The sequence below is a fragment of the Lepisosteus oculatus genome, chromosome 7 (assembly GCF_040954835.1).
Source record: "Lepisosteus oculatus isolate fLepOcu1 chromosome 7, fLepOcu1.hap2, whole genome shotgun sequence".
NCBI classification, from domain to species: domain Eukaryota; kingdom Metazoa; phylum Chordata; class Actinopteri; order Semionotiformes; family Lepisosteidae; genus Lepisosteus; species Lepisosteus oculatus.
The window spans coordinates 27,033,987-27,059,439 of NC_090702.1; the positions used below are offsets into that span (position 1 = coordinate 27,033,987).

At 35.2% G+C, this 25,453-nt stretch overlaps 2 protein-coding genes across 17 annotated transcripts in view; one reads left to right on the forward strand and one right to left on the reverse strand.

The window, feature by feature from the left end:
• Nucleotides 1-18,672, forward strand: part of eps8a (EGFR pathway substrate 8a, signaling adaptor) — a 94,263-nt gene extending 75,591 nt beyond the window's left edge. For 8 of the 13 annotated variants that reach the window (XM_015352973.2, XM_015352972.2, XM_015352979.2 and 5 more), the window contains 6 exons: nucleotides 911-946; nucleotides 5,672-5,695; nucleotides 6,745-6,979; nucleotides 8,351-8,531; nucleotides 10,647-10,779; nucleotides 14,763-18,672. In XM_015352973.2, coding sequence (XP_015208459.1) covers nucleotides 911-946; nucleotides 5,672-5,695; nucleotides 6,745-6,979; nucleotides 8,351-8,531; nucleotides 10,647-10,779; nucleotides 14,763-14,873 — 720 coding nt within the window. In that variant the 3' untranslated portion in view covers nucleotides 14,874-18,672. Of the gene's footprint in view, nucleotides 1-910; nucleotides 947-5,671; nucleotides 5,696-6,744; nucleotides 6,980-8,350; nucleotides 8,532-10,646; nucleotides 10,780-11,942; nucleotides 11,999-14,762 lie in introns of all 13 variants that reach the window. The other 5 variants (XM_015352978.2, XM_015352982.2, XM_015352983.2 and 2 more) reach the window with 3 other exon arrangements.
• An 850-nt stretch (nucleotides 18,673-19,522) lies between these two features.
• Nucleotides 19,523-25,453, reverse strand: part of ptpro (protein tyrosine phosphatase receptor type O) — a 68,072-nt gene continuing 62,141 nt past the window's right edge. For all 4 annotated transcript variants that reach the window (XM_015352987.2, XM_015352985.2, XM_015352986.2 and 1 more), the window contains 3 exons: nucleotides 24,245-24,380; nucleotides 24,019-24,140; nucleotides 19,523-22,893 (listed from right to left, as the gene is read on the reverse strand). In XM_015352987.2, coding sequence (XP_015208473.1) covers nucleotides 24,036-24,140; nucleotides 24,245-24,380 — 241 coding nt within the window. In that variant the 3' untranslated portion in view covers nucleotides 19,523-22,893; nucleotides 24,019-24,035. The remainder of the gene's footprint in view (nucleotides 22,894-24,018; nucleotides 24,141-24,244; nucleotides 24,381-25,453) is intronic.

Below are 25,453 nucleotides of genomic sequence, written 5' to 3' on the forward strand. Positions count from 1 at the left end.
CAATCCCTTACTAAAGCAGAGCCAATTGTGCTGTATTCTGAGTGTTCGGAGTGGTTTATTAATTCAAATGTACTAATTCAAATGCATAATCAACAGAACAAAATAGTTCTACGTATTCGTTTCATCATATCGGAAAGAAAATAGCATATGAATGCATTGTTTATTGTACTGATCCAGACACCCAACTTAATCTGCCATATTAAGAACCTGTCATAAAATTTTTATCACTTGCATACTGTCCATTATCTACATTTATTTCATTTTTTAATATTCTTATTTTTTCCTTACTGTTTTTGAATAAACTACATCACACAGTACGATTATGCTACTGTAGATTAAAATTCCCTGTAAACACTTTCCCAGGCCCTTTGGAACTGATATTACTGTTTCAAAGAAGAGTGTGCATATCAGCACAGTGTGAAACATTCTTCGTTCAAATGTTTTCTCAGATTCAGACTGGTTCCACAATTATTTTGCCGGAAGCAAACATTTGTTTGGTTAATCTTTTCATGAGCTCTAGCAGATGACCAGAGTATATAAAAAGCTATGGAACAAGAAATATCGGTAAATCCGGTGTTATGAGCCTGTCCTGTCCTAATGTTCTATAATATTAAATGGGTTAATAATGTCTCTCCTCAGCTCTGCATTCTAATAATAAACATATTGCAAATCCACTGAGAACAGATTTTTTCAATTAAATGTCCTATGGACTACAGTATATACAACTGCATAACGAACTATATCTTATTTAATTTAATGATGTGCCAAAGTGGACCTTAAAAATGGGGAATTATATTACAGCTCTGCCAAAGCAATGTGAGTATATGATTAATTTGTATTAATCATATTTGCAATATCTTAATTTTTCCTCCATTTTTTTCCTTTGCTTTTTTGTTTTAAATATATAAAGCTAATGATGCCAAAGAAGGAATTTGAGTTGTTCAAGGTAGGGCTGTTTTTGTGCTGGATTTGTGCTACTAGAACCCTTCCCTTTGTTTTTTTTATCTGCTAGACATGCAGTCTTTTTTCCTTTTTAATGACAAAGATGTTGGCAGATTGAAACCCTGCTGTTTTGAAAATCAAATAAATCTTAGATAACACTGCAACAGGCTCTCAGCTATCTTACCGTTCTTCAAAAAAGAAGTGGAGAGCAGCGGATAAGATCAGTCGTTAAATCAAAAGGAGTGGCTAGAATTCATCATACAGTTTCCAGTCCCCCCTTTCAGTATACAGTATGTATTTACTGAGGTTTGTTTAGTGAAATCTAGGTAGTGAAATCTAGGTATTCACTAGATTGAAGGAATGTTTAGGTCTAGATTGCCTTGAAATTGACATGCTGCTCAGTAGTTTAGGATATTCCTGTCTCTCATGGAAAACTTAATTTGAAGACAGTTTTTTATATAAGAGAAAAGTGTAGCATTAAAACGACATGGTTATTAAAAGGTTTCTTATAAACTTTTAATGTTTTAGTCAAGCTTTTGTCAAACTACAGTGTGGAGCTGTATTTTTACAATCTGTCAGCTTTAAGTCATTAGAAACCCAAATGTCTTTCCTTATATAAAATTGTATTATGATATGTGGCCTTCTTTTGGAAATGATTTCTAACATCTTTCTAAAAAAGAGAAGTACAAAAAGGTGCACAAAATACTTATGAAACTCTACAGAAAACTAGATGGAAGGCCGTCTAAGCCAGGAGATTTCCCATTTCCATAGACAGTAATGCTGTATTATAAAATATAATGCAGACAGGGGAATCTAATCCAGTCATTTCCCCCCAGGAGATTATAGGAATATATTAATATAATATAATATAAATGTACCATTTATATTGGTTGTATCATATGTAATTTTCCCATCCTCCTTTAAGATACTTGTAATTGCACTTTTTCCCTTCCCTTAATTGTTAGAAGATGTCCAGGTTTTTTGCTAAATTCAAATTAGGTTTGATGAGCTCTTAACAGTAAACAGTTTGATGAGCTCTAAACAGTTTCCTTTTCACTTCTTTGATTAAGTTGATGTCTGAACTCCAGAAGGATGTACTTCAGAAGGAGTGATCTGATAAATAATTTACATCTTCTTTAGTTCTAATCAAAATATTATTTTTCCTAAATTAAGAAAATGAGTTAAGTTTACCTCTGAGGACAGCTTATGCTGTTTTCCCAAAGTATGGCGAGAGAGCACTCCATTGAACTATTATTTTCCAGAAAAGGTTCCCATTCCTTCTGAAAAAAATATGAAATGATTCATCCGTTAATAATGAGATGTTAAAGCAACATCTATATTTCTTAAACTGGCTATGATTAAGATGTTAAAATGTATAAGCACATGGTCAGAATGTATTACTGGTTAAACAGTATGAGAACTTGAACAATCAAATTATTCATAAGAAAGAAATGAATGTGTTTATGGGTTTTATGATCTGGAAAGAATAAAGTATATTTTCTATTTGTTGGAGTGAATAGACGCCAAATGTCACATAAACCCAAATCATTGATATACTTATTAACTACGAAACTTTTAATTGAAAGTTTAAAATATTTGACATGACTGATCTGTCTAAACTATGCTGTAGCATTAAATTGAAGTCACCACCATGACCAGAATCTCTTTAGAGCATACATTAATTTCTGAAAAAGTGAAAAAATTCAGGATTGTCTTCATTCTTTGTATTTATTTCACCGTGAATTACAATATAATTCCCTTCAGGACTGATTATTGAAAGTACAGGACTTATTAGTGAATAGATTTATTATTATCCAAATGTCTCTACCATCTGAAGAGGAAGAAATTACATTCAAAACCCATTTACATTGCAAAAGTTGGTTATGCTCTAATTCCAGCAATTGTGTTTTATGCACAAGCTTATTATTTCTTACTTTTTAATGGAGACAATGATACCATTAACATTCCAAAACTGAAAATTCACAGATTGCGATTATTAACTGTACTTTTTGACCAGTACTCTTATTCAATAAAATTTACATTACAAAAACAATTAAATATGAGGTAAAGAGAGAAAGGAAAAAGAAAGGGGGTGAAGGGGAGGAAAGTGAAAATAAGTTGAAAAAGACAGAAATAAGAAAGGGGTTAAATACAAAAGGATAATAATTAGGCAATGAATACTTCAGCCCCCACAAATACCCACATACACTGTACTGTATAAAGAATCCACTAAACTGTACACACATTTACTTTTTTTACACAAAACAAAACAGCAAAATCAATGAAAATAACAAAAACAATGACCAGCAGCTAGTAACACAACAAAATGAAAAAAAGATATTAATAAATAGGCATAGTGCATTTGACAAGTACTGTATATGAACCAAAACATGGTATCATACATAACAGTATTAATGCGAACAGTTAACAACACTACAGTAGCCTTAAGCCTAGATTTCTTTAATGTTGGAGAAGTTCCATTCATTTTTAAAACTGCCATGGAGTTACCTTTGAATCTCTAAGAAGGTGACCACCTACAGTATGTATAATTTGTCAATATTATAACAGTGCATCCGTTTAGTTGTGTGTGACACTTCAACTCTGGAAGGAGATTATTTCTTCCCTCGTTGATTTCTAGAGGGAATTGTGCCAAACCAAGTATCTTTTAGTTCCCTTTCACTCCTTCTTCCACCTCCTTCTTATCTCCCTTCAGAAAAGTGAGAGGGGTGGTCAGGAGAAAACGTTTATGTACTGAAGCTGCAGCACCCTTATTTGTAGGAACAATGCTGTCTATGAAGCCTTATTTAGCAGCGTGATTCTGTTGCTGATAGCCTCCTTTAGTAGTGAGAGTTTTGCGGCTGGTTGTTTCAGCTTATACTGTTCTTCTACTCCCACTGTGACAGGAGTAGACCTAACAATACAGCTGCTTGCATTGATATCGACCACCTGCTGAACTTATGCCAATGCTGCTATTTCCTTACTGTTTTTATTTTTGAAGAAAGGAATGATGATTTGTAAATTTTAATGTAATTCTACTTTATTTCTCCTTTATGAATAAAAATCTATTTTATTTTTTAGTTTTTCCTCACACACTTGAATAATTGAATTTGATTTTTTCTGGCTAACATTGCCTTTTTAGGCTATAACATAACATAAGTGAGATTGATGACATATGAGTGTTAATTTTTAAATAAATATGCCAGACTTATAGTGGTATCTAGACCAATCACATGGTCATTGTGAACAAATACCACCTACGAGCAATAAAGGAGTACCTTATTTGCAAAGCTCTGGTAGGTATTTGGAACTAGTTATTGGATTTTTTTTGCTATTAGAGAAAACTAAAATACTGTTGGTAAAAGCACTTCACCAGGTTGAGCTAACAAAACCAGAATGGTAAGTTCTCTCAGCAAGGTTCAGATAAAGAAAGGGTCACAGAGCAGGTTTCTGTAGAAGACAATAACTGGCTTACCTATTTCAAGCCACAAGTATATAAAATCCAACTTTTAGGAAGAGCAAATCTCTACCTTGTTCTAACATTGTTTTAATATGTGTGACATAGTGTCGCAACATTAGTGGTTCATGCCACACCATTGTTGGCTTCAGTTTGGTTGACATTTACTGGTTCAGCTATGACTTTACTGTGAAGCACTCTTGAGTTCAAGGTGTATGATGAGAAACACTAAGCAATAATGATTTTATTAAATAATCAATTTTACAACAGGCGTAATATGAGCTTCATAGTGTCCCCTTGTTTTTTTCCCACCACCAAAAAATATGCTGGGCATCAAAAGAAACATCTATTTTGACATTTTTATAAAAGTAAAGATTTTAATTTTGAATACTGTTTAAATATTTTTATTGTTTATATTAATAGATAAAAAAGAGGGTTCCCATTAGCAGGTGTGGTGCATACAAAAGTTTAAGTGCAACAGACCATTTGATGGGGAACTCCAAAAGTCATGGTGTGGGTAGGAGTATCTAATTGTTACAGAACTCCATTTATTATGGATGGCAATCTGACCACACAATTCTACATTGGCCAAGACTTGGGACGTGACAGCATTCCTGCAGGACAGTGCAAGTCCTCACGCTGCTCATGTAACAACAGCATTCAAACAAGATAAAAAGGTGACAATTCTGCCATTGATGCTGTACTCATCACACTTCACACCTGTTGAACATCTGTGGGATGAGCTGGGGTTGTGTGTGGCTCAGAGACCAGGGCTGTACAACAGAAATGAGTCCGAATCCCACAAGACAGCATGACAGCATCTGCAACCTGGTTAAAGTACTGTATGTGTCACAGATATACAGCTTGTAATGCTTTCAGTACTGACCCCACATTCCAAGAGACTGTTACTGTCATAGTACAAACCTCATTGAAGATTAGTGTTAATGGGCATAATGGAAATACCTAAGATAATTCAGTTCAGTAAAATGTCAGAGCACATGCTACAAAAAAGATTGTTTTCCAGATAAGTGTTTTTTTCTTGCTGTTAAAAGCAATATGTTTCTTTGGATGCTCAGTAATTCTTTTTTGCTTTCCTCTTTTGTCCTCTTAAAAAAACAACACATCTACTCTAAACATTTGCTGCCTCTTCAGTAAATGCATTTTTCACCCCAAGAGAGTGTTTTGTAGTGTGTTTGCAGTGCTTTCAGTTATGATTTACAATTTTGTTTTGCTCATTTTTAGTTTTGTTATTATGTTTTACTTTTTTCCTGCAAGCAATTACTTGGGGAGCTATCAGAGGTAATTAAGATATTTCTGTGTAGATTAAAGAATATGAATTCATTTGTATGTATGTAAATGTACACGTTATCTTGTGATTCTAGCTAATTCTTGTAATCTAATACAGTAATGTTTACAGTAGATCAGAGGAAATTATAAAGAGGTGATATTGCTCCAGCATGGGAGGTTACATAATGGTTGCCCTGTATTTACTGAGAGCTGTTAAAATTAATCAAATGCTATTGGTTCCAATGATTTATAATGCCTCACAGTATATAGTTATTCATTGCTGGTACAATGGGTATCCAAAGAGGCCTCTGTATCAAGAACTGTATCCAGAAATGGTACCAAAATATGATTTGAAGACATTTTTCTTCAGTAGATCCTCACTTCATTGAGTATACCTCTAACTGTCAAACTTAGCAGTTGTGGTTATGTGAAGCATACAACTATTAAACTGTATATTCACATTTATAATATGAAATTAGTAACTTAGTATTTAGTGTATAGTATGTATTTCATATAATTTTTCATAAAAGATTGTTTTTTTATAATTGCATTCTTTTATTTTTCGTGTGAAAAGAAATTGAGTCTAGTCAGTGACATGTATAAGACTTTGACTTCTTGCGTAGAAGACTCAAACTGTTTACTGAAAGCAAGTTTCCTGGATATTTGCCAAAACTTTATTATTAAAAAGACATTGTTATTCTTGTAGTAACTGTAATGCTAGTTGGCACTAAGAATTTGAAGCACACAATACTGCTGTTACTTATCAATTTTAAGTTTTAACAGTGTGAAAAACACACATACCTTATATTCTGTTATAATGGTTAGCCAAAGAACAAAATAAAATGTTTTTTTTTATCTATCAGTAATCTCATTTACTTCTGACAGTCCAAGTCCTCATGTTTCTCATGTAACAACAGCGCTCATACAAGAGTACAGGCATAATCATGTGTTTTGTTGGCTACACTGAGGTAAATGTTGGAATTTTGAAATTGTGTGGCTTTTTTGACAGATTAGAAACCCTTCCATTCTTGATGTAGTTAAGCCATACTTCTGTTCCACAGAAGCAGAAAACGGATTATGTTCCCAAACCGATGCACCCCATCCCTCCGGCCCCGTCTCCACCGCCTGCCGCCGCTCAGCCCCCCACTCCTCCCATGCCTCCTGCCGCTGTCCCCTTGTGCGCGGGTCAGCGGTCCTCCTCCACAGGCGTCAGCCGGCAAAACAGCAGCAACTCCAGTGACAATGGCAGCATGAAGCTGAGGGACAGGCAGCAGGAGAAGCCGACCCCGGTCACCCGTGAGTCAAACTGCCAGTCGCTTCCAGAGGGGTAGAACTGCAGGAACAGAGGTCCGGCAGTGCTCCGCATCTCTGAAATCTGATTCCTCCGGGAACAGAAGTCCAACCACACGGCCAGAAAACATCTTTCAGTTTTTCTTTCAAAGACAGCGAGTGATGAGTTAAGATTCCAGCTAGGCAATGGAGAAGTGGAGAAGTATGGGAAAAAATAATGGTTATGTGTCAGATTAAAGCAAGGGAATGGCAAAAAAAAATTAAGCATAAAGTTAATTGAACACTATTTGTCTGGGTGCAATGCAGCTCAGTTCATAAGAGTTGTTGTTCAGGATGTTCAGGGTAACAACCTTTCCAGCAGTTGTAAAGACTTTTGGAAGCACTGGCATGGACATAATGTGTTTAGGCTACATATCCACTAAGACAACATCTAAAAATCTTGAGATTAAAACTTTTAGCTCTAGCCAGAAAAACTTTGATTATGAATGCAATACACTATGTACAGTTCAGTAGTGTAAATCACATTGTTTTTAAAAGTCAAACCCTCAACCCAACAAGCTGTCTGACTTGTTATAAGAGAGAGTTTGTCTCTCATCCTGCAGAACTCAAAACCACAATCCTGGGCGTTTGCCCAGGGCAATTGCCCAATGCATAAAAATGAGATAACATGAGTACATACATATTGTATGTCTTTAAGGATAAAGGTCCCATAAAAGCAATGAACCTGTCACAATGCTTCAGTAAATGTTGTGAAGAGGTTCAAAGACATGCAACCACTTAATACTGTCTTGGCAGGATGTACAGGAAGGTGGACAGAATGCGCTGCTCTTGCTTTTTATTTTTGTTTTGTTTTTGGGATTCAGAAAGATAAAGATAATCTATAACCCATCATATTCAGAAATATCACTAGAGACACAGATGAAACTCAAGTTATCTGTTGACTCACAGAAAAAGCTGTTTTGTCTCCTCTACAGTTTTAAAAAAGACATGCAAAATAACTTATAAATAAATATAATTTATAAATGCTTTGTAGAACTGTCTAAAATATTAAGGTAATGAACATGAGGCACCATTTTTACTTGTCAGCTTTTAAAATAATGAGTCGTAGGTGCTGTGTGAGAAATCATGTACATTTGGGAGTTTTCTTGAAAGCCAACATTTTTAGCTATTACTGTTTTTATTTTGAAGTGTTTTTTGGTTCAAAGAAAGGATTTCTTGACTGATTACACATTGCTTTGCTATGGTAGAGTTAATTTAGTTGATTTTTACAATTGTATTGTTTAAAAAAAATCATTTCTGCTTCTTGCTTCTTATTTCTTTTAATGCACAATCACAAAAGATAAAGTGTTAATTAAAAATGTACATATGGCCCTGCAGGCAGAAAATCCCATATGGAGGAGGTCCAGGATGAGCTGATGCACAGGTTGACCATTGGACGCAGCGCACAGAAGAAGTACCAGGTTCCACGTAGCACCAGCCTCCCTGCTGCTAATATCACTTATGACTCTTCCCCTGAGGAAGTAAAGGTGTGGCTACAGGCCAAAGGATTCAGCTCTGTGTAAGTTAAAGATTGTGTAAAATACCTCTAAGCCTATAAGAAATTAAATGTCCAAAAGTCAGAAAAGGTAAAAAACAGTGGGCTTTAAAATCATTGTTCTAATCTGTTAAATTGAGACTATAAATCACTCTTTTACAAAATATTACATTTTGTGCTTTTACAAAATTATAATTCAGTCTTTAACCTTTTTTGTTTTGACAAAAGTAAAATTCAAATGAAAATTAACAATAAGATCTTCCTTTCTTTGACATATAATAACACTATGAATTTTAGAGCCTTTCATTTGAATACTGTAGTGGAGAAAAGAAATGATTAATATCTTATCATTTTCTTTTGGAAATTATTCAAAAATATCTTTTGTGGATTTAACATATGTAGTAGCAAAAGGCAAATAGATAAAAGTCCTAGTGTTTGAATTGTTTTTGCATCACTTTAACTGTAAGAAACTAACTGTTCTCTATCATAAGAACAGTTATAGATAAATCGTTACTTTATTGTCCACTGCTGTGGAAATTTGTCTTTGGCTTCTCCCACAGAAGTACAAAACACACAAGCAAAATATAAGAGTCACATAAAATCACAAGAAATCACAACAACAGTATGTGATATATTAATAGATGTATAAATAAATAGGTAGGGGGAATACATTCACATACATTCATTGAATAGTTTTATTGCTGTGAGAACAAAGGACTTCTTATAACTGTTTTTAGTTGAATTTGGTTCCCTATACCATCTTCCTGATGGGAGTATTATGGGTGTGTGGAGTCAACTGTAATGTTTCATGCTATTCTCAGAACTTTATTATGATATTAAATCCCTGAGCTTGGACTGCTGTTGTAGATTTTCACAATCCTGGACAGTTTGGTTTTGCTTTTCAACCCCAGGTTTCCATACCAAACTGTCAAATAAATGAGTGGAAGCTACTAGCCAATTTGGTAGTTAGTAGTTAATTGATCTATGGATCACATCTTGAAAGAAACCAGGATATTGGCTTCAACAACACAGCTGGCTATCTTGATCCACACTCCTACAGCCCTTTGTTTAAAGAAATGCCTCCTGTTCTTGGGATGAAATGCACTTCCACAAAGTTTCTCCTTGTGCCCTCAAGGTGGTGTTTCACTGTCCATTCTAGGACAAAGAAAATCTGCTGAGGTGGCTTTGTCAGTGCCTTTGGGGATTTTGAATACTTGTATCAGGTCTGCATGTAGTCTTTTCTGTTGAACACTGAAAAGGTCTGTGCTTTCAGCCTGTCAGTGTAGAAAAGCCCCAGAATGTACTGTATTTAGTTGCTCTTCTCTGGCCAGTCAGCAATATATTGTTACAAATCGGGGTGTTACAAAATAGAAAAAATCAGAAAATTGACCAAGAAGGTTAATCAGTAAGTAAATAAACGTAAATAATCATAACCCACATTTTGTAAGGATTTTGCCAAGAATATACCTGAGTGGTTAAAATAGAGGCACATTAGTTCTTTATTCTCTGGCACCTCTTAAGGTAATAATTCAGGCACTTGGATAAACAAATATTGATTAACAGTGACAATACAACGTTTATGTACAACACAAAGTTACCCTATATACAATAAAAGTTTACAGACAATGCATCACAGAGGTCTTATGCCCTAACAACCCAGAAAAATCCCAGACTCTTATTCAAACAAAAATGCCACAAAATAAATGGGAACCTATTTCCCTATTCTAAACTGTACCCACAAACCAGGAGAGCTTGTTTTTAACTGAGGGTTTCTTTATTTAGGAAATTAGAGTAGCTATAGACTAGCAATCTCTCTTAGCAAAATTCAAATACTGTACTTAACCCCAGTCCGGTGTTTTCAGATAATCTGGACTAGGACCTCTCACCTGGCACATGCTTTATATTCTGTGTCCTCCTGTCTTGCTCTCTCTCTGTGTTCTGGTCTGATTTATTCCCTTGTATCTCCCTGTCTTTTATCCTACACCTTTGACACTCTTAATCATTTACGCAGAACTTAATCACCTAAAGTAAATCAGATTATTTTGATCAGTGTGTCTCACACCCACCATAACTAAGTAAACATCCCTTGGTTTGAAGCTCTAAGAAGTGAATGAAATCCATTCTGTCGTGTTTTCTCAGAACCATCAACAGTCTGGGAGTTCTCACAGGTGCCCAACTCTTCTCCTTGAACAAGGATGAGCTGAAGACAGTGTGTCCTGATGATGGGGCGCGAGTATACAGCCAAGTCACTGTACAGAAGGCGGCTCTGGAGGTACGTTTTCCTCAGTCTATGATGGACTATTAAAACCTGACATGCTCTATTGTCTTAAATTAGCAAGAATGTAAATACTTCAACATGCAATATGATGGAACAAATCAAGTTTGTGACCTTGCCCTTTGTATTGTCTTAAAGGATATCAATGTCACTTTTTGTGAGTCCCTTTTCTTTGGTATCATTATACAGTTATTACCCAAATATGCTCCCACTAAGAAAATTATATAATATTATATAATGTAAATATAATATAAATGATATAATATCCCCTCGGTACAAATAATTATAAATAATACAGGACTATTCACTGTTTTCAGAGTCTTTACATACAGTATGTACTGTTTGATTAAAACAACAAATGGTTTTCACCCAAAGTTGTTATATTTAAGGCAATTTTATAATTTTAGGCTTGAATTTTTCTGATCTATGTTTTCAAAAATTGAGGTAAATTCATTTTCTGGCAAAATTAAATAAATAGGCATTGTCATTTACTGGTTGTATGTTATCAGTATGAGGCAATATATGATACCTGGCAAAAGCAGGGGTCAGCTTGCTTTAGCCAAAAAAGGCAAGAGCACAATGTAACACTTTAATGCTGACTAGTGTGTAATCAAGCTAACATTCAGTGAGGTAAAAAGGGCCTATGTAATCCAGGAAGATTGTCCTGTTTTCCAGCCTAAAGGCTTAGAGTTATTTTAAGCCTGGATCATAAAATAATTGACATGGACCTTTGCTTATCCCCTGTCATATCACTTTAAATATGAGAAAATGAAAAAAGTCATCAATATGAGAATTCAGGCATTTCAGATCTAAATGTCTACTCTGTTCAAATCATTTAGATATTCTAACCAATGATGGGTTGTGGAAAATTCTTCTTGTGAATAATAAATTGAACTTTGCACTGTGGTTACCCATGTAAATCTACTTACTTTCTGGATCTAAAATCTTGATCTTGAAATTTAGTGCCCTGCATCTATGAAAAGCTAGTAACAGCAATAATGCAATGATTTTTCCTGTCATTTTATTTAGTTGCCATGCGTTTGTGGCTGTGGGCATCTGTGTACAGTAGGTGCCGATACTATGTGGGAGAGTAGTAAAGATAACATGTCCCAGTGCTCGCATGGCCTTGGGTTTCTGTGGTATCTATCTCCTATCTACAGGTGTTCTGCTGATTCCACTTGGCAACTCTTCAGATTCCATTCAAAAACCTTTAAAGGTATCATGTTACAAAAATACAGGTGGATTTTCTATGTTGGCCAGGTTTTTATAGATGGTGCACGGACATCATTTGTATGGTCAGTAGTAATTATATATTTAATCGAACATTTTATCTTTTAGCTTTCAATAAATTTCATCCACTCATAGCATTGCTTCTGGACAGGTCAGGTGACTAAATGCCAATATATCCATCAACATGAGCAAAATACAATCCTTTGTGGGAAATCTGAGGTCCCTATTAATGAGTCATACATCCTATTGGTTATGCATTTACTTTGCAAAACCTGAAATTTATTTTTGTGTTAGTGACATCTTAACTTTTTGGAAGGGAAAACATGAATTAGGTGGAGATATTGCAACATCTGCATAGTTTGCTTTAATTATTGGAGAAAATGAACTAAAACATTATACAGAGAAGCTCTGAAATAAATTTGAAGAGGCTCTTCTTTAAACAAAACAAAAACATTTCAAATAAAAGCAAAACTGCAGTTCCTTAATTGGCCACACAATGTTGTCAAAATTTCAGTATGTTCCTCTGCACTTGAACTGTGAACAACTGCGGACAATGACAGACTTATTTACCTCTTTATTGCTGGAATATATACAGTATACAGTATACTCACAGAACTACTTTTGCAACAAGATAAAACTATACATATAATTAATATGATTTTTATCTATAGAATAATATGTTCCGTGACATATATAGACTAATTCAGCAACAAATAAATGCACATTTTATTCATAGCTTACACAACATTGTCATTCCGGAAGATTTTGCTTTTATTTATCCTAAATGTAAAGAATCTGGCCAACAGAGATTGTCTTTTTGTCTTTTACTATAGAAATAAAAATAGTTTGTGTTTATTCAGCTAGTGTCCATAGCCTAGTTTTACCTTGTTTGTAGTAGTTACTTCATCCTCAAATAGAGTCATGGAGTCCAGAACCCAGTAGGTAATTCTTAGCTTGCATCTTCTATTCTCATTCTTCAGTCTTTAATGGTAAACCATGACATTTCAGTCAACATTTTTTTGTTTGGAAGGAAAAAAATGTTTCGGTGTAACTTTGTTTTTCGAAACGGCAGTCTTCAAAGTTGTAGAATACCATTTTATTTTTTCTTATTACCAGTTAGCCACAGTTTATGGTTGTGTTCTGTTCTTGTTAATCCACCATTCCAGGAGGACAGAAAAGGCCATGAGTCCCGTAATTCTAACGTTATGGGACTAATTGTGATGTAAGGTGTAGCATAGGACCTGTCTGTAGTATCTAGTATCATGTTGTAGTAGTACATAAAAATACTTGCCATGCTGTTCAGAAACTGAGCATTATAACTACCTTATTGTTGATTCTTAGTGGGTTTGAATGAATATCAAAAAAAGATTAAAAATTTGAAAGGGTTGCAGACAGATCCAAGTTCAAGCGAAGACCACCTTAAGGCTCACAGATTGGAGACCTTAGGCCAAATATTGAGGGGAAGATTCACAGTCATAAAAAAATCAAAGATATACTGTTTAACCTGAGAGTTTCTCCTGATTCACTCTTTCGTTAGCGTAAGAGAGTGGTTTGAAAGATTCTGAATATAAAAATAGAGAGAAACTGATGAAAAAAGTGTTGTCTCAAGCTGCTTCCATATGGAAGTAAGAGGCAAGTCACAGTGATTTTATTGTGCCATTTCTTAATTATGCTTTATCCTTTGGATGGTGTATAATCTAGGTTTTGTGCAGAACTTTCTCTCCTGTTTTTGATTTAGTATAACCTGAAATTTCCAGTGGTTTGGCTTAATCTCATTATACTATTTGTCCGAGATTTGATTTGAGTGTAATTTTCACTTGAGATTTGCATGGATATAATGAAGCGGAGCTATATAAGCCATTAGAAAACAATATTTTCTTATCTTTTCCTTTATGGTTGCCATGGTCTTTTAAATAATTTGTTCCCGTTCTTCCAGAGTATAACCCTGTAACTGGCTCTCAGTTTCAGTTTAGAGCATTAGGTGTGAATCCTCCATATTATTCAATTGTGCAGTTCATCTCATTTTAATTTTATGTGTTTGTCTTATTATTGTCAAATGTTGGTTAGGTAGTATGACTGCCTTCTTATTTAAAGCTAAAAAAATACAAATTGTATTATATCGTTTTATAAATATTTAATAGCAAACACTATACATTAAATTAAATCTCCTGCTTAAAAATAAATCCATCTTTTTGTTCAATGTACATTATCTCTAGGTTACCCATCAATTTTTAAGTCTGTTTTAACGAAAAATGCATTGTTTGAGATTAACCTGGAAATGGACCACTAAAATGACAGATCTAGTACTGAGTTTCTTAAATAATTGTTAAATATATAAACACCACACAATTATTTAGTCTACCATGATGAAAGATAAGCAAAAATGTTTTAAAATTATGTGTATGATGGTAGTCTTTTTTGCCGGATGGGACTCATTATTCTAAATTGAATGCCATTATTTTTTTACTTTGAAGTCTGAATAGTTAAAAGTTAAATAGTTAAAAGATGTTTGGAATATCCTCTTAGCAGCTAATCATTTTGGCCTTCAGCCTCCCGAGGATATGATCTGAAGATTTTGTTTGCCTTGACATTGTGCAAGATATTTTTTATATTTTAAGGAACATCATAGATGAGGAAAATCAAAGAGACATTTTCACATCTCTGATTTCTGTAAGACAGCAGGGGTGCTCTTAGCAGTTTATACCAAAGATGGATATGTTGTAAAACATCGTTTTTCTCTCTTTTTGCAGAGAAGCAGCGGGTCAGAGCTGCAGGAGATCATGCGGAGACGCCAGGAAAAAATAAATGCAGCAGCATGCGACTCTGGGGTGGAGTCGTTTGATGAAGGCAGTGGTCACTGACTTGCCGTGAGCTAACACTGGCCCTCCTGTATGTTGTATTCCAGGACACAACAGAGCGGACCTTGGACTTCACAGAGATTGTGCGCCGCCGTCAAGAGTTAGCAGATCAGTGATACAACTAAAATACTCCCAGAAATCAGTCTTACTGTTGTGAACTGGATACACTAGTCACATGCTGTACCAAAACTGCTATAAATTACAGAATTGAATATTCAGATCATATAGAATGAAGGCAAGTGCTCTTGTTTGGAGAAAAAAGCAAACAGACAAAAGTTTTTATTCACAAGTAAATGCCTACAGCATAAATCTGATACAGCATTTCTGCTTCCACTTTGAAATAGATTGCCTTTTGGAAATTCCCATGGCCCATCCTCTAAAGAGAGAGCAAATATAATGTGCAATGTACGTGCTTCACATAGGCATCTTTGACCCATTAAACAGAATGGAACCATAGCTTCTGAGTAATGTGGAAAGAGATAAAACAAAGATTACTTTAGGGTATTGAGTGTGAATAATTGATTGTAAAAGATAGTTATTGTTTTCATTTTGTCCTTTGGCAAAAAGAAGATTATATTTATGTATATGCATTAATGAATGTACTTATTTGGTTTAATTTTATTTTAAGAATTGCCAAATTAATACTAATTGTAAATTTAAGCAGACTTGGGGAGGGTGTGGGGCAATGATGTAGTGTTTTTTCTTTTTTAAAATGACTGATGGAAAAAAATTAAATATATTTGACAGGAGACACCTTAGTTTCACAAGTCCTTTAGATAGTGCCTGCTTTATTTTTTATAGATGCAATATAGACTTTTATTTTCCTGAGTTCCTAGGAAACGTTTCTTACACTTTTCTTTCCTAGTTTGGCTGATTTCCTTGACTGTTTCATCACCCTAATAATTATCACAAATACTCTCGTGTAACGATCTTGTGCTATAATGTGAAGATGTAGACAACTAGACGAAGAAGGAAAGGTTTGCATTTATCTATAGTGTGACAATTTAAGCTTGAGGATAGTAGGCATTTCGTAGTGTCAGACTGGACATCTGGCAGAATCACGTTTTGCAATGTTCGTATTATTGAAATTTCACTGGGCTGAGCATTTTATCTGGTAAAATATCTTTATAAGTTATACTGACCACAAGCCTCCATATTTTCACTTATTTCTACAAATCATGCTGGTCTGACATTTCAAAAAAACTTTATCTTACTCTTTTTTCACAATATACTTTTACAGTAAGGCAAAGTTGTTCCTTTTTGCCTCATCTTCTGGGGACCTGCTTTCATCTTCATAATGTCCAAAGATTAGGATTGTTCTTTCTGAAGAAACATCTAAAGGATTCTTCAGCTGCATTGTGAATGTTATTTTATACGAGATGGTTTTAAGCCCCATCCATCTTACGTTAAGACATCACTGCACACAAAGAACAGTTTGCCTGTTCTTACAACGAGGCATTAGTACTGTAATATCAGAAATCCCAGGGTTTACTGTAATTCAAAAGACATTATCTGAAATCTGATTACTGAAGTTATTGTAGAAAAAAAAGAAGAAAGAACAATCATTGGAAGTTATTTTGATCAAAGATACCTCCGCACTGACAGTATTTAAGTAGAGATTGGTCAGATGCATATAAGAAGAAAGATTAGTCTTTATAGATTTCATATTAAGAAATGTTACCATCTATAGGTTGAATAATTGCTAATATATCAGTTTTTTTATGTTCTGGGAATGTTAAAAAAAATATTTAACGAAGAAAACTAAATGAACAGATTGCAAAACATAAACAGTGTTGTTGTGCGATTTCCTTCCATATGTAATACAATGTTTTTTTCATTCAAAACATTTGATACAATTTCAGGAGATTTTAGTGACCTTTCAATAATTAAAGTAGTTATTAAATGTAATGGATATTATGTTGAACATTTACAGTATTTATTCTATATTATATAAGGTGTGGTGTACAAAAGAAAATTACACTACTGTGGATATTTTTAAAATGTACATTCAGTATAACTGTCTCTACCTAAAAGTAATGCTATTGGAATAAAGTGCGGTGATAAAAATAGTTATATGAAACATTCAAGATTATTTTTTCAAGCTTCTCAAGTACTCATATATGCTGTGTTTGCATATTAATCATTGCTATTCACAGGAAGGCCTCTGAATGAAAACAAGGAAGTGGTTTTAAAATGTATCAATGTGGAGGAATTGCATATTTTTCTGAATATACTGTAAAGCAAGAAAGCAACACTGTATAATGTTTTAGTAATAGGTATGTTTATCCAAAGGCTTCTGCTGTTACAATTTAACATTTCTTGGAAATATATGCATTAATTGGGTTGTCAGTTTCTTTTAGGAAACAGTTCATAAGGGTATTTTGTACAATATAATGGTTTCCCTTCATACCATATACTCTGTAAAATATTTTCAAGAGAGTGTTATGTTACTGTTATACTCCAAGATAATGACTGAAAAAAAAGTCTGAGCACATACAGTAAGTACCCCCAAAACTTTTTAAGTTTGAAAAAAGGTTATGAATTCAAAATGCCTGGCGATTCAATAACATGAAGTAAAAAGTAAAGAAAAAAAATGTTTTAAATACAGCCTTCTAATCTTAAAACCAAAGTTAGTTTAATATATTTATTCTAGGCTAAACAATATTTTAAGGCTTTTTGTAACCAGGTTCTGCCCCAGTTGTAGTTACTTTGTTTTCATGTGTTGTTGGTGGCATGCGGCTATTAGCAGTGGGCCTGGTTAGTTCCTTCATGATTGCTTTATATTCATGCCCACATACAGTACATAGCACTTTGATGTGACCTAGCAATATTTGATTTAAGTGTTTGCTAGATGTGCTACATTTTTTTACTGAGTAATAGCATCTGGTTTGTGCCAGTGGATAGGTCATTGCTTCTGTCCTAGCCAATACTAGTCCAGTTTTGAAAGTTATTCTTGACCTTGGTTTAAAAAGAACTCCTCCTTAGATGTCAAGATAAAGTATTTGTGTTTGTTTGACTCACATTATTTAGCTAATTGCCTAAAACGTTACCAGATCTTTCAATTTTAAGTGTGCTTAGTTTATCAAGCATGTATTAATCACTGCAAAATTGAAATTATATCACAAAGACTGTACCCAATGATTAAAACAGACCCATTCTTTCATAGTACACCAGTGTACATTGCATAATGTTCAGTGACTTTTGTTTTAAACGCAAATACACTGCCAGTACATAATTGAGAAAATGAAGGTTTCTAGTTATCCTTTGAGAGTTGATAGTGCTCATGTTTACTGTTCTTACAGACTCTCCCCATTCCTTCCATAATAGTGGATGCATTCATCGGATGTTGTCTGAATTATTTTTCAGTTTCTAGGAAACCTAACCACAAAGTGTACATTTAGAACTCTTACTGTTACTTTATCTGTTTTCCTAAGACTTTCAAAGTTGTTTTCTTGCCATACTTATTTTTGTTATTCTTGTATTTTGTGCTTTTGTCTTGAAACAAAATACACCTTGTTTGAGTGGACAGCTTTCTCTTATTTAAATTTTTAACAATTTAAAAAGTTAACAAATTTAGAAAATATTTTGAAAGAATAAGTTGCTATTTTGTGTTGTCCTGCCCCCCTCTAAAAAGATGTGCAATTGTAGTCTTAATGTTGTATGAGTTACATACTGTAAATGTATATTTGAGGAAACAATTCAGCACATGTAGTATAATACATAATTGTACCTGTATAGTTTTCATGGTGCCTTTTTCATATGATCCTGCTGAAATTCTGCAATAAACACTATTCTAAAAATGTTTTTTTTATTATTATTAAGAAGAAAACGTTGTAAAAGAACCATTATATTGATGTTGGCTTCATCACGTACTACATTGAAATGTAATGGATTTTTATTACGTTTAATAAGTGTGGTGATGAACCCTAGGTTTTTCACACTAGTAAAAGACTACCCTAATAGTCAACCCCAAGGCCTGGAGACAGTGATGACTAGAAAATATAGAACTGACCACATTTTTAGTGACTTGGTCAATAGGAACAATTCGAGTAATTGGACTACAAAGGGGTACTTTAATATGTATGAAAAGTTTCGATTTAAAAAACGAATGCAAATCCAAACATACAAAAAATAAACATATTTTTGAAAAAGTTAAAAAATGTTCACTTGATTACTTGAGCATGTTCTGAACATTGATTTGATATTGGTAACAAAACTGGAGTTAAAAATAACATTTGCATACAAAGGATAGATGTTAAAGCCTTTATCCATAACTGTATGAGAAAACTGAAGATGTGTAATCTGTTAAATTGTTAAACTGTCTTAACAGTGTAGTATCATAAAACTTCTTTTCTCAAAAATAATCTTAATCAATTTTAAGAGAATAAAAAGGAAGCCATGTTTGGGTCCTGCTGGACCTAAGAGTCTTCATCAGTTTCATCAGACTGTTAATAAAAGTGGTTCTATGTGTAGAGATGTCAAAAAATTAGCTTGCCAAGGACTTGTCTCTAACCATGGATAACAGATTATATTCTCTAGTTTGTTGCTTCTCCATGATTTCTGTCTCCAAGCCTTTTCACTATAGTAATATAAAAATATTACTGAAACATTCAATATCTTAGTAGAAAAAAAACATTATTTTTTCATAAGAATGATATTCAAACGTTTATTTTTTTTTAAAGAACACGTTAAAACTTTGTGAAAAGCAACCATTTCTACTGTTTAAAGCAGTAGATATCTTTCCAGTGACAAAATGCACAAGAATGGCACCAACAACAAATACAGTTGGAATCTGACACACGAGTAGGGAGAACTGTGAAAAGTGTACCTACCTGTACAGTATACAGCTATCTCTCTTTATGGTCTGAGTAAACAAATGGATGTTTCTTAAGCACCACTGAATTCTCGACCCAGAAGAAATTACACATAAACAGTGGGAAGAAATGCCTACAGTACAATCTTTCAGTTTAACATTAGCATCTGACATTTTTTAGCATTCTTTATCCAGACACCATAAATAATACCAGACCTGAAGGACAAAAAGTCAAGACAGCACTCCAAAACAGCCTTTTTGCTGTGTATCTCCAGAGAATTCATATTTATCTTTCTCTGTTTTGAGAGGTGAATGATAATTTATAGGATAGTTTCAGATAATAGATCATGTAAAACTGCTCATACAGGCAATAAAAAATGATAACATTTTTTAAGCCTATATTTCTGTATTTTATACTGGTTAAAAATTAAATATCCTCAACAAAACTAATTAGGGCTGGGGTTATTCAGGATTTTAAACCAATGTTTCTAGTTTTGTAGGTAAACCCCTAGCAATGCTGCAACCCATTCATATAGCTAAACTCTGTACATCACTCAAGAATACAGCAACAGCATTCAAACTGAAGAGCTACCTAGTAATCTAGTAGTTACAGAGGTCTAACAACTATTCCATGCTGCTTTATGTAATAATTGCATTAGAAAGATTACAAGGGGCATTTTAAAGCATGAACAGTACCACAGAGGTTTAAAAAGTTATGAGAAATGGGTGTTGTGCACCTGGCTTATAGCGGATATTAAGAAAGGCTGTGCTAGAAAATCCCAAAGTGGTCCATAACTAAAAAAAACAGTATGCCCTGGCGTGTGTACTATGAACAAGAACTGAAAAGGCGAGTGGAGTTCAGAGATCAGCACCACTTCAAGCAATAGCATTTTTCATGGACAGGGCATCCATGTGGCAGGAGGTATGAAACATTTTCACTTTCTGGAGGGGTTCTGTACTCTCATCATGTGGTTTCACTTTCCCACTTTCCTTCAGGTAAAACATCAGTTTCACTTCTGTATGTATATCTCCCACTTTCACCACAGACAATGATGATACCTGCCTTGCACAAATTGCTGAATGCTAATTGGATTGAGCAGCAATCTAAACTACTATAGGGTGAAATATTGTGACACACAATATTTGCTAAGTCACTGCTAGAGGGACTCAAAGCACCAGGAAGTTGGCTCACTCCTCATCTCTTACAGCAGCTTGGGAATGCTCTTATAAGCTTATGGCCAGCAGCTGCTCCCACTTGGGGGAGCAGTGATACAAGATGCCCACTTGTCTGATGTCTGTGGACAGATTGACCACCAGAAAATGGCACAGCCTGGGTAGCTCTGAAATATGTCTGATGTGATGGTCCAGGGCCTTTTGCAATTCTGCCTCCGTGTACAGTGGCATTATCATCCTAATTACTTTATGGGCTTTCTTTTATGAGCTGGCTCGTTTATTAGTACTAGAAGGCATGAAATATGATTGGTCTAATCCATTTTTCCATTCACAACATCAATTGAGGCTGATTTTGCTTTTTTTCTGAGAAATATGTTTTATTTGCAGTAAATACCCTGTATCCCCCAGTGTAAGGGTGCTACAAACATATCTTCCAGCCAATGATAAATTGAGTAATTTTTCCCAAGTCTTAACTTTTTTCTCCTTCTCTAAATATGTACTCTGTCCCTTTGGTCCAGCAAAATATTGCTGTGCTTCCTGTTGGTGTTTTATTTATCTGCCAACCACTGTTTGTAAGCCCTTGAGGCTCTCCAAAATGACATTAGCCACATCTGCTGTTGGCTTCATTGATACATAAGAGGAACACGCACTCTCAATCTGCCTTCTTTCACACAGCAAAGTACGGAAAGGGCCTGTAAAATAAGAAAACTTAATATTTTATACATTTAAATGATTCATTTTTAGAGTAGTGTTGTTTGTGCGTGCATATCCTAGTAGTAAGACACCATCTGAAGAGACCTAAAATGCTGCAGTGCTTTCTGTCCTGCTAGTTCTTTGTCCCAAAAGCACCAGAAATAGTGTAAACCGAACTTTTAAAGGTATACATGGGTGTCTCTAGATTCACATCAACAACATACGATAAATCCCAAGAACTCCAAAACATACACAGAGAAAAACACAGATGCTCAGTAGAATTAAACATATTCTCACTGGTATCCCAGTTCAGCTTGGGAGAATGTAGCTTTAATTTAAACAGTTGCTTAGTTCCGCCTATCCAGCATCCTTTCCAGTTGATCTTTTGACATGTAAAACCTGCCAAATCAAAAGTTTACTTGCCACAGATTCTGAACATGCGAGTTATACTGAACTATGTTCATTTGTTTGTCGTTCATGTCAAACTATATTTGGCACACCAATGCAGTCGTCATGCTATGCAACTGACAAGGCAATTTGGCAACAGACATAACTGTTTAGCTTCTCGAGGAGACTAAGTGCACCATCAATATCCCAGACTATCTACAACATTATATAATTCTTACAGTATCTATACAGTACATGTTGCTGTGCCTTATGGAATATAAGTTTCCACTATACTTCGGTGGCAGTGTTATTCCTTCGCCTGTTCATGTCACACTAAGCATCCCACTCCATTGTACAATGACAGTATACTGTATCACAAAATATGTGACTACTAAACCTAGTTTGTGAAATTAGGTTAATGTGTGAAAAGGTCATCCATATTGTTTAAATGATCATATTACAACCTAGAAACTACATTTTAAAATTGTTAAACTAATCCTGAGATAAGGTAACTAATTATAATCTGTTCATACTACTAAACAAACCTCCTTAACAGTAATCACTTCCTATTCAACTTGTATGTAAAGAGATAACTTATTGCCCTTTTTGATTTTCAGAAGATGAAGGCAACGTCACTACTACTGGAAGGGCAGGTGTTGCGCTAAACAAGTGGTGAGTTGTTGACCATCTTGATCATCGTTCTCTTCCTTGTAGGCAACTATTTGGTCCAGCACTGAGGAGAACAGGAGGAGCGGGACGAGTACAACATGGTCAAGTCAGGTTCTTTAAGGCAAAGCTCCTTCCAGTGCTTCCACAACTCCAAACAAAAAGTCTCTTGTCTCTTTGTTGTTGGTTTCTTGTTTTTGGCATTAATGGCAGTTGGAACAAAAAAACCTTTCTTGGCTGAAAGCGAACAGTAAAGCCTGAAGCAAGGGAAGGCAGGTGAACCATTTAAATCTACAAGAGAGAAAAGAGAAAAAGAGTGCAATGTAAGAAACTCCTCCCTTATAACAGCTAAACAGTAGAAGTGTTTTCTTGTCTTCTCTTTTCAGCATGGAATAAACCTTAACTTGTTCCTTTGCAACCTATGCATGCTGATGCAGCTACAGTACCTACTTCAACTATTTTTAATGAAGCCTCATTGTCGAGCATTTGGCTGTCCAGATCATAGTGGTTGCACACAAAACAGAGAATCGAATCAGCAGAAAGTCAAACTGTCTCCCTCTCCAAGGGATTGTCAACTAGCCAAGAGATGAGTAATAAGCATGGGCACTGATGTTGGTTCCACCGCCACGCTCAATGTGATTCAGCATGATGTACAATCAAATAAGTACAAATTGTGTAGCAGACATTTCACCCCACAAGTGGTCAAACATGATCTGCATGCTGAGTTAACAAGTAAATAGTATTTGTTGGTAAAACTGTCTCAAATCGATATGAATTAAATTCAATCACACTCATTCAAATCATCTGTTTAGGTGACAGCACAGGCTACGGCGCAGCAAGTCCTCCAAAGATATTCCTGGAATTTCTTTTAGGTGTGATTTACCATACAATTACCACCAATGTAAATGATAGAGCGAGTTTGCATAACTAGATAATGATTCTGAGTATATTTTAGTTGGTTGGCAGGTTGCTCGTTTTTGCAATACTTAGATAAAGCATTGAAAAATTGTCAGCTTGTATGTGTCAGTTTCATGAAAATATTTAATATTTATACGGTAGCAACATTCACCTGGCCTAAAGCACGTCTCCAATGTAATAGGGTCGCTTTTGTGTCACTGGAGGTTTTGTTGCCTCCTTCTGAATCACAGGCTATGATGACAATATGTCGCTATGCATACATTGAAACTTTGTCTATTTGTAGTGTATCTTGGAGGTTGTACATGTAACCATGTACTTGGTAGTTTCATTGTGGTTTGAAATGCACTCATTAATGCCAATTCATTTTAACCCCGAAACGTAAAAATAGTGTTGCAGTTTCCCTTTAATTTCTTATCCTTCAGTGTAAGTAGTTTCTTACTAAACTACTCTAATTACATATATACATATGCATATATATCGACATTGCTTGATACATACGCTGTAAGATACCACATTTAGGATTTGCTGACATTCTCATATATGATGTCACCAGCACTGATCTGCTGCTTCTTCTTTTTCCACATCAGCTGAACACACTGATGGATGAAAATATACTGCTCCTGCAAAGGCACAGTAGGTAAATTGCATTAAAATATAACATTTCAACCTGTAACCAGCATGGATTAAAGAAAAGTTACTCTGGGCCAGGAGCAGGCAGATTTACCTCTGTTTGGACCATTGAGAGTCTGTGAGATCGCATCTCTGACACAAGTCCCAGAATATCTACATACTCATGTTCTTGTATGTGCTGCATTAGACGATCTAGAGCTATGAAAGTTCCTGTTCGTCCCACACCAGCACTGCAAAAAGAGACATTACCATTTACATTAGCATTTCATTTGTTTCTTACAAAACATTGATCGTGGTCAACTTCAGAAGTTTGCAAAGCACGTGAATATAATTCAGCATTTATAAAATGTTTTTGCAATGAACAAACCAGATGATTACGGTGAGTTTTGATTCTGATTTTCTCTCCCCCTTGCCTTCCTCCATGTGTTTTTATGCTATATCATAAAAAAAGATAAAAAAAAATAGAAGAAGCAGCACACTTTAATTCTCTTCTTATTTATATCAACCTTAATTGCTGAGCAGCAGCAACCAGCAGGTGAGAGGAAGTCAAGTCAAGCCGCTGATGGAGTCTTCCACAGTTTTATAACGTGACAAAAGAGGTGGCGTAGTTAAAACTTTGGCTTTAACTCACCTGGCTGAGGAGATGACACTGCTGTTTGGAGATCAGTGCTATCACATCTCCACAAAAGAATCCACAAAACACCAGCGCACATTTCGAATACTGACCTAAATGCAAGTCAGTTCTGCTCCAGTTTCACCGGAACGAGAAGAACGTGTGTGTAGCGTGGAATGAACAAGAAGAGTGTAGGATGAGGGCTTCAGCTTGTTTGAAGGAGTCGATTCGTATACGCAGTGCATGAGAAGCACGTATGATTAGGGTGACAAAAGGTGAGCTGGCGAACATTTGGCAACACTATAGCAGCCATCAGCAGGAACTAGCGAGGCTAGCTTGAAAACAGAATTCTGTGGCGGGCAGCAGCAAACATTGCAGTGACCCGGAAACTGGAAGACAGTGACCGCTTGCTGGACAGAACAGATGAGAATGCATTCCGAGCTGAACCACCCCCAAACAAGAAATATCAGCCACATCTGTGGCTGAAAGCTTTAAGAGAGAGAAGAGTCGAGGGCTAACACATATACCAACTAGACACTAGACCTGGTGGAGATAAATAGGTGAGGGGGGACTCATCACTTTAGCAACCTTGGTCTGAGTGCAAGAGTGCGCAAGATCTGTGAACAAGGACGCCGACTGTCGCATTGTTCTCAGACCTGTAGGGAGGAGTGGGAACCAGCGACCAGGAGC